This window comes from Eleutherodactylus coqui, chromosome 3 (assembly GCF_035609145.1).
Source record: "Eleutherodactylus coqui strain aEleCoq1 chromosome 3, aEleCoq1.hap1, whole genome shotgun sequence".
Classification (NCBI taxonomy): Eukaryota; Metazoa; Chordata; class Amphibia; order Anura; family Eleutherodactylidae; genus Eleutherodactylus; species Eleutherodactylus coqui.
In genome coordinates, this window is record NC_089839.1 from 124464189 (window position 1) to 124479215 (window position 15027).

At 43.3% G+C, this 15027-nt stretch overlaps 1 protein-coding gene across 2 annotated transcripts in view; it reads right to left on the minus strand.

Moving 5' to 3' along the window:
* Nucleotides 1-15027, minus strand: part of CNST (consortin, connexin sorting protein) — a 420527-nt gene that overhangs the window by 367191 nt on the left and 38309 nt on the right. For both annotated transcript variants that reach the window (XM_066596044.1, XM_066596043.1), the window contains exon 3: nucleotides 6147-6247. In XM_066596044.1, coding sequence (XP_066452141.1) covers nucleotides 6147-6247 — 101 coding nt within the window. The remainder of the gene's footprint in view (nucleotides 1-6146; nucleotides 6248-15027) is intronic.

The following is a 15027-nucleotide window of genomic DNA, read 5'->3' on the forward strand; positions in this document are numbered from 1 at the left end:
GTCAGCGAGCCAGTCAGTCAGTCAGCGAGCCAGTCAGTCAGTCAGCGAGCCAGCCAGTCAGTCAGCGAGCCAGCCAGTCAGTCAGTCAGTCAGTCAGCGAGCCAGCCAGTCAGTCAGCGAGCCAGCCAGTCAGTCAGTCAGTCAGTCAGCGAGCCAGTCAGTCAGTCAGCGAGCCAGCCAGTCAGTCAGTCAGTCAGCGAGCGAGCCAGTCAGTCAGTCAGTCAGTCAGTCAGCGAGCGAGCCAGTCAGTCAGTCAGTCAGTCAGCGAGCGAGCCAGTCAGTCAGTCAGTCAGTCAGCGAGCGAGCCAGTCAGTCAGTCAGCGAGCGAGCCAGTCAGTCAGTCAGTGAGCGAGCCAGTCAGTGAGCGAGCGAGCGAGCCAGTCAGCGAGCGAGCCAGTCAGCCAGTCAGCGAGCCAGTCAGCGAGCCAGTCAGTCAGTCAGCGAGCGAGCCAGTCAGTCAGTCAGTCAGCGAGCGAGCCAGTCAGTCAGTCAGCGAGCGAGCCAGTCAGTCAGCGAGCCAGTCAGTCGCTCGCTGACTCACTGACTCACTGACTGACTGACTCACTGACTGACTCACTGACTCACTGACTGACTCACTGACTCACTGACTGACTCACTGACTGACTCACTGACTGACTCACTGACTGACTCACTGACTGACTCACTGACTGACTCACTGACTGACTCACTGACTGACTCACTGACTGACTCACTGACTGACTCACTGACTGCCTCACTGACTGCCTCACTGACTGCCTCACTGACTGCCTCACTGACTGCCTCACTGACTGCCTCACTGACTGCCTCACTGACTGCCTCACTGACTGCCTCACTGACTGCCTCACTGACTGCCTCACTGACTGCCTCACTGACTGCCTCACTGACTGACTCACTGACTGACTCACTGACTGACTCACTGACTGACTCACTGACTGACTCACTGACTGACTCACTGACTGACTCACTGACTGACTCACTGACTGACTCACTGACTGACTCACTGACTGACTCACTGACTGACTCACTGACTGACTCACTGACTGACTCACTGACTGACTCACTGACTGACTCACTGACTGACTCACTGACTGACTCACTGACTGACTCACTGACTGACTCACTGACTCACTGACTCACTGACTGACTCACTGACTGACTGACTCACTGACTGACTCACTGACTGACTCACTGACTGACTCACTGACTGACTGACTGACTGACTCACTGACTGACTCACTGACTGACTCACTGACTGACTGACTCACTGACTGACTGACTGACTGACTGACTCACTGACTGACTGACTCACTGACTGACTGACTCACTGACTGACTGACTCACTGACTGACTGACTCACTGACTGACTGACTCACTGACTGACTGACTCACTCACTGACTGACTCACTCACTGACTCACTCACTCACTGACTCACTCACTCACTGACTCACTCACTCACTGACTCACTCACTGACTCACTGACTGACTGACTGACTGACTCACTGACTGACTGACTCACTGACTGACTCACTGACTGACTGACTCACTGACTGACTCACTGACTGACTCACTGACTGACTCACTGACTGACTCACTGACTGACTCACTGACTGACTCACTGACTGACTCACTGACTGACTCACTGACTGACTCACTGACTGACTCACTGACTGACTCACTGACTGACTCACTGACTGACTCACTGACTGACTCACTGACTGACTCACTGACTGACTCACTGACTGACTCACTGACTGACTCACTGACTGACTCACTGACTGACTCACTGACTGACTCACTGACTGACTCACTGACTGACTCACTGACTGACTCACTGACTGACTGACTGACTGACTCACTGACTGACTCACTGACTGACTGACTCACTGACTGACTCACTGACTGACTCACTGACTGACTCACTGACTGACTCACTGACTGACTCACTGACTGACTGACTGACTGACTGACTGACTGACTGACTCACTGACTGACTCACTGACTGACTCACTGACTGACTCACTGACTGACTCACTGACTGACTCACTGACTGACTCACTGACTGACTCACTGACTGACTCACTGACTGACTCACTGACTGACTCACTGACTGACTCACTGACTGACTCACTGACTGACTCACTGACTGACTCACTGACTGACTCACTGACTGACTCACTGACTGACTCACTGACTGACTCACTGACTGACTCACTGACTGACTCACTGACTGACTCACTGACTGACTCACTGACTGACTCACTGACTGACTGACTCACTGACTGACTGACTCACTGACTGACTGACTGACTGACTCACTGACTGACTGACTCACTGACTGACTCACTGACTGACTGACTCACTGACTGACTGACTCACTGACTGACTGACTCACTGACTGACTGACTGACTCACTGACTGACTGACTCACTGACTGACTGACTCACTGACTGACTGACTCACTGACTGACTGACTGACTGACTGACTGACTCACTGACTGACTGACTGACTCACTCACTCACTGACTCACTGACTGACTGACTCACTGACTCACTGACTCACTCACTCACTGACTCACTGACTGACTGACTGACTGACTGACTCACTGACTCACTCACTGACTGACTGACTGACTGACTGACTCACTGACTGACTGACTGACTGACTCACTGACTGACTGACTGACTGACTCACTGACTCACTCACTGACTGACTGACTGACTCACTGACTCACTCACTGACTGACTGACTCACTCACTCACTCACTGACTCACTCACTCACTCACTGACTCACTGACTCACTGACTCACTCGACTCACTAACTCACTCACTGACTCACTCACTCACTCACTGACTCACTGACTCACTGACTCACTCACTGACTCACTGACTCACTCACTGACTCACTGACTCACTCACTGACTCACTGACTCACTGACTCACTGACTCACTGACTCACTGACTCACTGACTCACTCGCCAAAAGTTCTCCAACTTCCCGATGTCGTAGAAACATGAATTTTGGCACGAGCATAGATTATCTCCAAAATAGGAAAAGTAATTGGGTCCCACCTCGATTATTCAATTCTAGCGCAAAAGAATTAGCGTCGAAATTTAACGTACATAATCTTAATCTCTCACTTCCCAATGTAATAGAAACTTAAAATTTGGCACGGGCATTGAATATGTCATAAATAGGAAAAGTTAATGGGTCCCAACTTGATTATTCAATTCTAAGCGCCAAAGAATTAGCGTCCAAATTTTACGTACGGAATGTAATTTTCTCACTTTCCGGTGTCATAGAAACGTGAAATTTGGCACCACCATCAGAGCCACAGGCTTTACCTCTTTATTTATTTATTTTTGGTGCTTTTTGACTTTTTGATGCATGGGCATAACAACTATCTTCTGTAGGAAGGAGTAGATTAGAGAAACCTGCTGCTGCCTTATACCTGGTAGCATGCAGGGAGGCTCTTTATACTATTTAAAATTAAGCCTATAGTTTCAGCCTGGGTCTGAAGTCTAGTTTGGTTATAGAGGCGGCCACACTTATATGGTGACCACTTTCCTATATACCTAACATCCTCCTCTTATCTCCGTTATATCATCTAGACGAGACAGTCCTGATGACACTGGGCTATCATTTAAACTGCCAAGCTGATACTGCATCCAGTTTTTCAGCTTTATAGCTCTCTGTTACCCAGGGAGCCTATACTTTGGCTGCAGTTTTCATAATATATTGAGCCAATATCTCTGACCTCCTACTGATAAGCTCCCATCAACTAAGATCAAGCAGAGAGACCATACTCTGCATACTAATGTTGGGAGTGCACGTGTATTTCTTTAGTTGATGCCTGAATACGCAATTTTGCTTCTATGCATCTGATATACTGAGCAATCATACAGATTGCCTCTAAGTCACTGCACTATCTGTACTATCTGACTTCATTTTAAAATATCGTTTGTTAATTCATTACTATAAACAGTGCTATACGAATGCCTGTCAAACCCATCTGAGCTCCTGATGAACCACATTTTTCTATTGTGGGGAAACACAGTTCATTCTAACACTCCGACTGTGAGTGTCCGATTGTGAAAAATCCTTATTATAGGAAAACTTTTTCTCTTTGCCCGTGATTGATGCCAAAGAGTTTGAGATACTGACACGTCCCTATATTGGATACTGTCTAAGACAGCAATCACTCTGGTAGATCACTGCAGCAGCTCAATATCAAGTTGGAGGAGCACCTTACCTCCAAATCTTGATGCTGCATGATCTTTACCATTTTTGGAAGTGACTAAGCTCTTCCTATCACTTACCTGTAGCACTGATCTGCTATCTGGCCCCACACACATATCCGGTCTTTGAGTGGAGGCCAGTGGTATACCAAAAAGTAACTGATTTTTTTGGTTTATATAATTTTTTGTTTGTGTGTTAGCCCATTTATGTTTTTTAATATACCCCTAATAAAGAACTTATATTTTAGTCTGTTACTGTGAAAACAACTCCATTATTCAATTCTATGCACCAAAGAATTAGCGTCCCAATTGTACGTACGGAATGTAATTTTCTCACTTTCCGGTGTCATAGAAACGTGAAATTTGGCACGAGCATTGATTAGGTCATAAATAGGAAAAGCTAATGGGTCCCAACTCAATTATTCAATTCTATGCGCAAAAGAATTAGCGTCCAAATTTTACGTACGGAATGTAATTTTCTCACTTTCTGGTGTCCTAGAAGCGTGAAATTTGGCACGAGCATTGATTAGGTCATAAATAGGAAAGGCTAATGGGTCCCAACTCGATTATTCAATTCTATGCGCAAAAAAATTAGTGTCCAAATTTTACGTATATAATCTTCCCTATGTCATAGAAACATGAAATTTGCCATAAGCATTAAATATGTCATAAATAGGAAAAGTTAATGGGTCCCAACTTGATTATTCAATTCTAAGCGCCAAATAACTAGCGTCCAAATTTTACATACGGAATCTAATTCTCTCACTTCTTGGTGTCATAGAAACATGAAATTTGGAACGGGTATTGATTATGTCATAAATAGGAAAAGTTAATGGGTCCCAACTCGATTATTCAATTCTAAGTGCAAAGAATTAGCGTCCAAATTTTACGTATGGAATCTAATTCTCTCACTCCCTGATGTCATTTTATATAAAGGAAACATCGCATGGTTACCTCCACGTGGTGTTTCCTGGGTAACGCAGAGAACTATGCAAAATGGTGAACATATATTTTTCCGGTATCTCTAAAGTAACCACGACTTCATAAGATTTTCCGTGTGAACACCAGATAAACACCAGTACCAAATTAACTCGGGCGAAGCCGGGTAGATCAGCTAGTTATTTTAATACCTATGAGCCTTTTCAATCTTGGCTTGGTATGAAAAAAAAAAAACAATTAATGTTGGTAATTATCAATGTTAAAATGGTAAATTTGTCTCCTAAATAGTAAAAAAAAAAAAAAAAAAAGTTTTCAAATCTGCGTCAAGAATAAAGTAAACAAATGGTAATCTATATCTTTTAAAAAATAAATAACATTTGCACAGTATATTTGCACATATTTGAGATTGTAATTAAAAATGTGAAAAAAAAAATTGTCAATTTTTTCAAAATGTTCCCAATTTCGGCGCTTTTAATAAATACACACAAATTCTAAAATCGGTCTGTTTTTACTGTACTACTATTTGTAGTATACTCAAAAGGAAAGAAAGCAACTATAGCGTCTACAGGACTATGAACTACCCCGCCGACGTCCCATAACCCAGACACCAAAAAACTAAGGTACCCAGGTTCACATTAGTGCAGCGAAGAAGCATTCACTTAAGAAGCTGTGCCAAGTTAGAAAGCTATTCCCTATCTACAAGATAGGGGATGATTTTATAAACATTAGGGTCCAATTGCTGGGACCCCCACTAATCTGAAGAATGAGGGTCCAAAAGATTTTCACAAAACAGAAGCGGCAGCTGCGCACATGCACAGCAGCTCCATTAATTTCAATGGCAGTGTTGGAAATTACAGACCAAGAGTGCTCAGCAATCTTTGGAGATGTTATTGAAATGAAAAAAAGCCATGTCACTTATGCGTGATCACCACCATTTTCAAGTGGGGACCTTACAAAGTTGCAAAGATACCTGATGAAGGCACGTAGGAAGCATTCGACTATCAGATTGTTGAAACCCTTCCCGAATGAGCGAAAACATGGAGTCTCGAACTTGCTTCTGATCCTTGTGTTCTGGGGAAACATGTGAGTAAAGTGTGGTCATGTTAGAAGCCACATACTTGCAGTCGTCTGAGACAGATATATCAGCCAACGTCGAAAGCCCTGAAGGTTTAAGTTACAAAAATATTAAAATACATAAAGCAATAATAATGTCATAAGGTTCTGCATTCAATTCGATTAACTGTAAAGAAATATACATAACATTAAAAAAAAAAATCCAATTTGAGAAATCACATTTTTTCATAACATTAGGCAGATATTAAAGGGGTTGTCCCGCGGCAGCAAGTGGGTCTATACACTTCTGTATGGCCATAATAATGCACTTTGTAATGTACATTGTGCATTAATTATGAGCCATACAGAAGTTATAAAAAGTTTTTCACTTACCTGCTCCGCTGCTGGCGTCCTCGTCTCCATGGAGCCCGCCTAATTTTCGCCGTCTAAAATGGTCGAATGGCCAAATTAGACGCGCTTGCGCAGTCCGGGTCTTCTGCTTTCTTCAATGGGGCTCCGTGTAGCTCCGCCCCGTCACGTGCCGATTCCAGCCAATCAGGAGGCTGGAATCGGTAATGGACCGCACAGAAGAGCTGCGGTCCACGGAGGAAGAGGATCCCGGCGGCCATCTTCAGCCGGTAAGTATAGAAGTCACCGGAGCGTGGGGATTAAGGTAAGCGCTGAGCGGTTTTTTTTTAAAGTCCCTGCATCGGGGTTGTCTCGCGCCGAACCGGGGGGGGGGGGGGGGGTTGAAAAAAAAAAAAAACCCCGTTTCGGCGCGGGACAACCCCTTTAAGATCTAAGTTATTGAAATAGATTTGCCTGCAGAATACGATGATTATAAGGCAAAAGTTATCTGCAAGACAGGGACTTTTTGGCCGCTTACCTGTTTCAGGTGACTTCAAAATAAGCTGTTGTGTGTACACAAAGAATAACACAAATTCTCGACATTATATGACTTGTATTCTGCACTTTGCTAGCAAAGGGGAAAAATGCTACTAAAATACTCAGTTTTTCTTGAGGTGCCTGGCGGAGACTAGCTGCTATGATGTATCCCAAATACTGCACGCACGCACGCACGCACACACGCGCACACGCACACGCACACGCGCACGCACCTTCCCCCTCCTTTCTCTGTAGACAGCTATGGGAAGCATATCTGTGTGTCTGCAGCTTCTCCCTCCTCTTGACAGACCTCTATGGGCAGCAAATAATTTGATCCTTCAGTGATCTAACAGTCTTGGAAGACCACCAATTTTCGCAGTTTTCAGTGAGTGAGGGCTCACTCACATCTGCCTATGGCTCACACATATTAGGGCCCATGTCCACGGGCATTAATTCATTCCGTATTATGCGTGCGATGCATGGCTGCGGGATACTTCGTGAATGGAGTCAATGGATTTTCACTGATCCATGCACATGTAGACACTGCGTGTAGAAAAGCACGAGGAGTAGATCACGGAATGCTCCATTCCTCTGTGTCCCACGCAGCGTATACAACACTGTCCATAAGCAGTAGACCGCATATGGGCAAAGTTTTCATATGGAACCCCACTATGACACACAGCGGAGGAATTAACCCCTTGAGTGGCGGGTTCCCTACCACCCTGTCGTGCCCACCAGGGCAGGTTTTTTTAAAATGGTCTAATCATTGAATTTCAACTAATTTTGCAGTTGCGTCTCAAGAGCCATAACTTTTTCATTTTTCCATTGACATGGCCATATAAGGGCTTGCTTTTTGTGGGACAAGTTGTGATTTTCTAAACAGGGGGGGGGAGGAAAAAAAGAAATGGGGAAAAAAGAAAAAAAGGGGCCATGTCATTAAGGGGTTAAATAATGTATTAACTTCCTTCCTCTGGGTCATTACGACGCATGGATACCACATGTGTGATTGTATTTTTGATTTTTTTACAAAGTAAAGGGAGACAAGTGTTTTTATAATTTTTTTTTATAATTTTTTTACTTTTTTTTTTTTTTATTATTTTATTTATTTTTTTTGTCCCTTTAGGGGACTTCCACAGGGACCCATCAGGACCCCTGATCACATTCCGGGGGTCCGATGGTGACAGCCCTTTACATGCTGCAGTGACAGCCCTTTACATGCTGCAGTCACATAGACTGCAGCATGTAAAGGGTTAACAGCAGAGATCGGAGGTTTTCTCTGATCTCTGCTTTAAGAGCAGGTACCTAGCTGTCCTCTGATAGCCAAGCACCAAGCTCTCCCTGCCACAGAGACCATCGGCTTGCTTCTGACAAGCCGATGGTCTCTATGGCAACCTGTAAACAAAGCAGGACATTGCCGATATGCCGGCAATATCTTCTGCTGGTTTTTCAAAGCCCTTGCTTTGTTCTCTGTGGGTCTGTGCAGGCAGAGCACAATGTCACAGCTTGTGGCATTGTGCTCTGCAGCTCCCATAGTGATACATAGCCCGGAAATCTTCCGGGCTGTATCACTATGAGCAGTGGAGCTCGTCCCGGAAATTTTCAGGGCGTGCCACTCAAGGGGTTAAACGGGGAAAAAAAAAAAAAGCACTGCGCATGATACACAGCCATGTACAGTACACTTACAGCCATGCCCGATCTCAGCCGGTAGACCCAGTATTAACAAACAATTGTAGAATTCTGCGGGAAGACACGAAGCATTTTACCAATACAACCATGGACATGAGGCTTAACACATGTATTTTTCACATAAAATACGTAGTACTAAGCAAATATGCATGTACATGAGCATTTGTGCATATTAAATCCACACAGCTTATATTGGTGCATAATGGGCTTTCATAAATGTGCCCCCTGGTGCTCTTCCTACGACAGCAAGTATTTATTGTGGAAGACTACGCGAAGTGGATGAACTAAGGAAACGCAAGTGGCCTTTGCCAATAAATACCCAGGTACAAAACCGCCTGGTAAATGCTGTATTCAGAGCACATCTCAGAAATGGCGCCTAACTGGGTCTGTCACAAAGATGAAAATATAGGGGCCTTGATCTGTCTGGACATTCGAAGTTGTATGAAAATTCAGAGACTCACAGCAAGTCTCCTCACAAACGACATGCCAACGAGTGCTGAAATCTCTGAACCTGCAACTAATCTGAGTAACGTGAGCAGAAACTAAAAAAGCTCAACAAAGCTAAACACAAACTACAGTTGCTACAGGACTTTTGGAACCACTGTTGGACTTTATCATGTGTGAAGTATGGTTTCATTTATTAGGTCACAGGAATTCTTAAGAATAATGAGGTAGTGATCTATAGTAAATCCTCCACTGCACCACCAGAATAGTAGCATTTGGTGCGCAGTGTAAGGAACAAGAATATGGGGACCTTTTTTTGTTTGAATTAACTGTAAGTACCATGGTTTGTGTGGATATGTTTTAACAGGTTTTACAACCAACATCATAAGAAACAAACTGCTTTTTCTAAATTAGAAGGGGCAACATGCTATGTCCACATGCAATTTTTTATCTGTGGGGAAGAAGATTGGAAAAGGGCAAATGTTGTTCCTATCTTCAAAAAAGGGAAGGAGGTGAATCCAGAAAACTACAGGCCTGTGAGCCTGACTTCTATACCAGGGGAGATCTTTGAACAAATTATTAAACAGCATGTATGCAAGTACTTGGATAAAAATGGAGTATTTAACCAGAGCCAGCATGGGTTTGTAACAAACAATTCATAACAGACAAATCTAATTTTCTTTTATGACAGAATCACCGACTGGGTTAATTAGGGAAACACAGTGGATATAGTGCATCTTGACTTTAGTAAAGCATTTGACAAAGTATCTCATACCATACTTAGTGAGAAAATAACCAAATATGGGATTGACAAGGCAACCGTTAGGTGGATTCACAACCGGCCGAGTAATCGTACGCAAGGAGTGGTCATAAATGGCTGCAAATCCAAGTGGAAGAATGTATCAAGTGGGGCACTGTCCTAGGTGCAGTGTTGTTCATACAGAATGGGAGGAATTGTTCTAAGCAGCAGCACATGTGAAAAAAACTTGGGTATACTAATAGATCATAGACTGAACATGAGTCAACAATGTGATGCAGCAGCCAAAAAGGCAAACACAATTCTGCGATGTATTAAGAGAAGTCTAAATCACGTGAGGTAATTATCCCCTTCAACTCTTCCTTAGTCAGACCTCATCTGGAATACTGTGTCCATTTCTGGGCACCCAACTTCAAAAAAAAATACTGGAGCAAATAGGCAGAAGAGTTACCAAGATGGTGAGCGGTCTGCAAATCATGTCCTATCACAAACAGTTAAAGGATCTGGGAATGTTTAGCTTGCAAAAAAAAGGCTGAGAGGAGACTTAAAGGGGTTCTGACATGAATAATGTTTTTATGCTTTAGCAGCCATTGTTCCCTGGTGTGCCTAATGGACCCAGGGAACCCATGGGTTAATGGCTGCTAAAGCATAAAAATCTTATACTTACCTGTTCTCCTATTGTTGTTGACATCGGGGGGTCATGTCCCGGCAGCATATTAGCACTTTCTGCTTAGGTTAAGCAGCCTGACTAGAGCCACCTGATTGGTGCACGCTGTGCAGTCACCTGGTGCCGAAGAGCCAATCAGGTGGCTCTAATCAGCAGTGCTGCTTAACCTAAGCAGAAAGTGCTAGTATGCCTCCCGGCAGGCAGTCTTCTTCCTCCAGCAGCCGCGCCGCTCCGGGATCACGCGCATGCGCAGTGGAGAGGTGCCCTCTGACAGGAGTCAGGACGAGCCGCGTCTCCACTGCGCATGCTCAGCACTCCGGAGTTCAGCAGGACGGACGGGCCGCCCACAGCAAGCAATTTGTGGATTTCTTTGCAAGCCTCCTGTAATCCTCTATGAAGTGCTGCTGCCACCTACTGTCTATTCAGGGTATGACAGTCAGCTCCACTGCTAGCACTACAGATCTTTTTCAAGGAGTTTAGAAGCCTGAAGGTTGCCCCAGTTTCTATAAGCCTACATTGCTCTTCTCTGCAGTTCTACTGCCACCTACTGTTAAATCAAGGAATGGCGGTAATCCAAATTTTCTATTAACATTCGCTCACCTACGGCGCTTGTGCAGAGCGGAATACGTTGGAGAATGTGTCCTTAGCCTCTGGTCCACCTGGATGTAGGCACTCTGTTATGATATAACACTATATTCAACACAGATCAGCACCCTTTGGCTTGTTTCCAATACCTAAAAGAACTATGGCTAAAACCAAAGGCAAAATTCTGAGGAGCCAATCTACAGACACTCTACCAGATATGTTCACATCCCAATCTCAAGTATACCCTCCCTCCCCGGTGGTTTCCCAGAGCTTATCGGGCCCTGCTTTTGTAGTAATAATATAAAACGGGCAAACTTATATATATTCATATATCCACCTTCATAGGAAATAGCTAGAAGTTAACAAGCTCGATATTATACCACGGTATGTACAAATACAGTGTTTAAGCTAACTTCCCATGTACGGTTCCCAGAGCTAACAAGGGGGGGGGGGGGGCTTCTCATCTCTGACTGCATACTTTCGATCCAGATTGCAATATTAATAAAGACTATGCTACTTGATTATATAGGAATTACATGTTCACATAGCGACATACACCAAGGGTGTAAACATATGCTAATCATTACATACTAGGCCAATCATGAGTTGTTATGATGTTGGGGGGTGGGTGAGGGGCGTGCATGTAATTGGTGCGTCATATTCAGTATTTCTGTATTGTACTTCCTTTGAATAAATCAGAAGAATATTGGGGGCTGACAGATAACATTTGTGAGTTCAAATACATATATTCATGCATGAAGCTTCTCATTATAACCAATCTGGAGCAAACCAGTGAAATCTTCTGGAATATGATTTACTTCCATAACACTGCGATCCGAGACAAAACAAACAATGCAGGACATATTACTTCTGACCATTCAGCTCTGTTGGAACAGATGAAGCATATCATTAACCCTTGAAGGACATGGCCTATTTTGGGCTTAAGGGCGCAATGATTTTTGGCAGATTTTCATTTCCATTTTTCAAAAGTCATAACCTTTTTACTTTTCTATTGACGCAGCCGTAAAAGACTTGTTTTTTGAGTGGCGAACTGTAGTTTTTGATGGTGCTATTTTTGGGTACATAGACTATATTATAAAACTTTTATTACTTTTTTTATGATAACAGGGAGAGAAAACGCATCAATTCTGCCATAGATTTTTTTTACACCATCAATCATACAGCATAAATGGCACAATTTGTTTTTTTCTGCGGGCCGGTACGATTACAACGATACCAAAATTCCTAAATCTACCCTTCCCAACCCGCATTATAGGCCTCTCACTAGCCAAAACAGGATCCTACTGTACGCTGATAAGGGGCAAAAACCCTGAAGCAACTGTATGTGTATGGTATTCTGGCTTGGTTTTCAATTCTCATTGTTATAAAGACTTGTAAAAAAAAGTTCAATATTGGCTTGCAGGAATGCAGCCTTCCATTAGGTTTCAACATGCCATGTAACATGGCGGCAGTCAGAATCTTCTTTCTGCAGCACGGCAGATGCGTTTGAGAGCATCGGCCAACGCACGCGGCACTTGTGCAGTGCTTTCTTTTTTGTTTTTAAAACTCCTTCCTTCCTACGGACCCGCGGCACAGCCACAGTGACAGCTGTGGGTGTGCCGCGCATCAGACCGCTTCCATTGATTTCAATGGAAGCCGTCCCTGCAGGATGTACAGAAAAATGGAGCATGCTGTGATTTCTTCCGGCGTGTGCGGTCCGCACACTGGTAAAGAAGAGAAGAAGAAAAAAAAAATCACATCAGCATGCTTTAAATCGCCTTGTGGATGCTAATGCATCCTTATGAGCAGTAAGAGGCACGCACAGATTTTATAATTAAAATCCGCCCGTGGACATTGGGCCTAACTCTACCTGATCTGAAGAATTTATTTAACAGTAACCAGGTTGATTATCTGTAACTATAAATCTAAGAATACAGAAGTAAATCAGAAAGGAGCTTGAAGGGAATGATGATTCTTAACTCGAGATCCTTCAAGCTATTAAAATGATTTTACCCCCTTTGTGACCGCAATAAGTCTTCTACTGACCTCAGTCAGGAAGGTTATCATCTCTCCTTAAGGAGAGCACCTAAAAGATGTGTGGAGACACCTAGGAGGTGAGTGATCAGAGTGATAAGGAAGATGGAACAATACAATGTAGTCTGCAGAAACTGTAGGGCAAGTGTCAAAAAAGCTAAAGCTAATATTGAATTGAGGCTTACAACAGAGGCCAAAAGCAATAAAAAATAATTTGAGGAGTATGTCAAAAGAAAAAGAAAAAGTCAAATGCTATTGGATGCTTACAAGAATAAAATGGTGAATTAGTTAAGAATGATGTTGGGAAGGCCGAACTTTTAAATTCCTATTTTCTATCTGTTTTCTCTCAGAAAGTAGATGGAACAGTAACTCTCAGCTGCTCTGGGACGTGGCCACGCAGTCATCCGCGGCAAGATAATTGCATATGTGATTTCCTTAAAAAGAAATATCAAAGATAAAATTAGTAGGTTTGGAGAACTATTGCTTACATGCTTACACTAAGTTTCAGGAGAAACCAAAGGATCAAAACAAACAGATATGGATAACAGCAAAGGAATTCCATGAGTCCTGGTTACAAAAAAAGTGTTATCAAACTCGCGAAAGGAAGCAAAACTATTCAAATATGGGAACAAGGCAGGCAAAATTATGGCTAATTTAGCAAGAGGGCCTTTTCAGAGATCTAATATCACATCCCCTCAAAATTAATAATATATTCTTTGAGTTCTACTCAAAACTCTACTTTCAATCACAATTGAATACAGTCTCAGTGGAAGACCTATTTTTAGATATATCCTGGCCCACATTGGCTGAGGAACAATTTTCCAGATATTCGGTTATATAATCTGGCTAGCTTCATGAGACACTCTTTGGACTGGCTACGGGCTCCAATGACTACTTGAATACCGACCTAGAAGCGGAACTATTTAATCCATGGAGTCTAAATACCCTACTCCATACAAGCTACACTAATCACCCAATAGAATGTAAGCACTCTACCATAGCAGCCTGGAAAATAGATCAAAAGCTTAGGGTTTGTCGTTTAAAATCTCCAAACACATGGACTTGTGCCAACGACCAGAATTTGAGGGGAGAAAAAACTAAATGTTTGAAATTTCTTTGCCCTAGCGAAATCAAGGAGTCTATGATCCAATTCACTAAAACAACATACTACTACAGTCAGGACGACATGAATCAACTATGAATCTCAAAGATTATATGATCGAATTAGGGGGGAGGTGGTTGCAGGTGGGAGGTGGTTGTAGGAGGGGGAGGGAAATCACTGCGGGCTAGTTTAAATGGTAGAGTTAAATATTTTGTTACGGTTTTTATAATATGGTGTTAAGTTTGTTGGCGGCTAGGGGAGGGGGAATAATGAGAGAAATAAAAAATGAAAGATATATAGGCATAGGCAAAGTAATGCTTTATACACAAAAAATATTAAACTGGAAAGCTTACGTGGATATCTAATATGTTGGGTGATGCATATATTCAACATCCCTATGTGTGGTTCAATCTAGTTAAGGATAAGGTGGTGGAGAATCGATGGTCTGTAGGCTTTGTTCCACGCATGCGCATCATTTAATGGTGCTAGTTTTGTTGCGCGTTGCTATATCCATTGGATGACGTTAGATGGAACAGCTAACCTTCATGGGTGTATAGCTGGGGCTTGTGCATGCACTTTGGTGCACTGCGCTCTCTAGCTATCATATTTTTCATGAGCAAATGCTGAACATTGCGGTA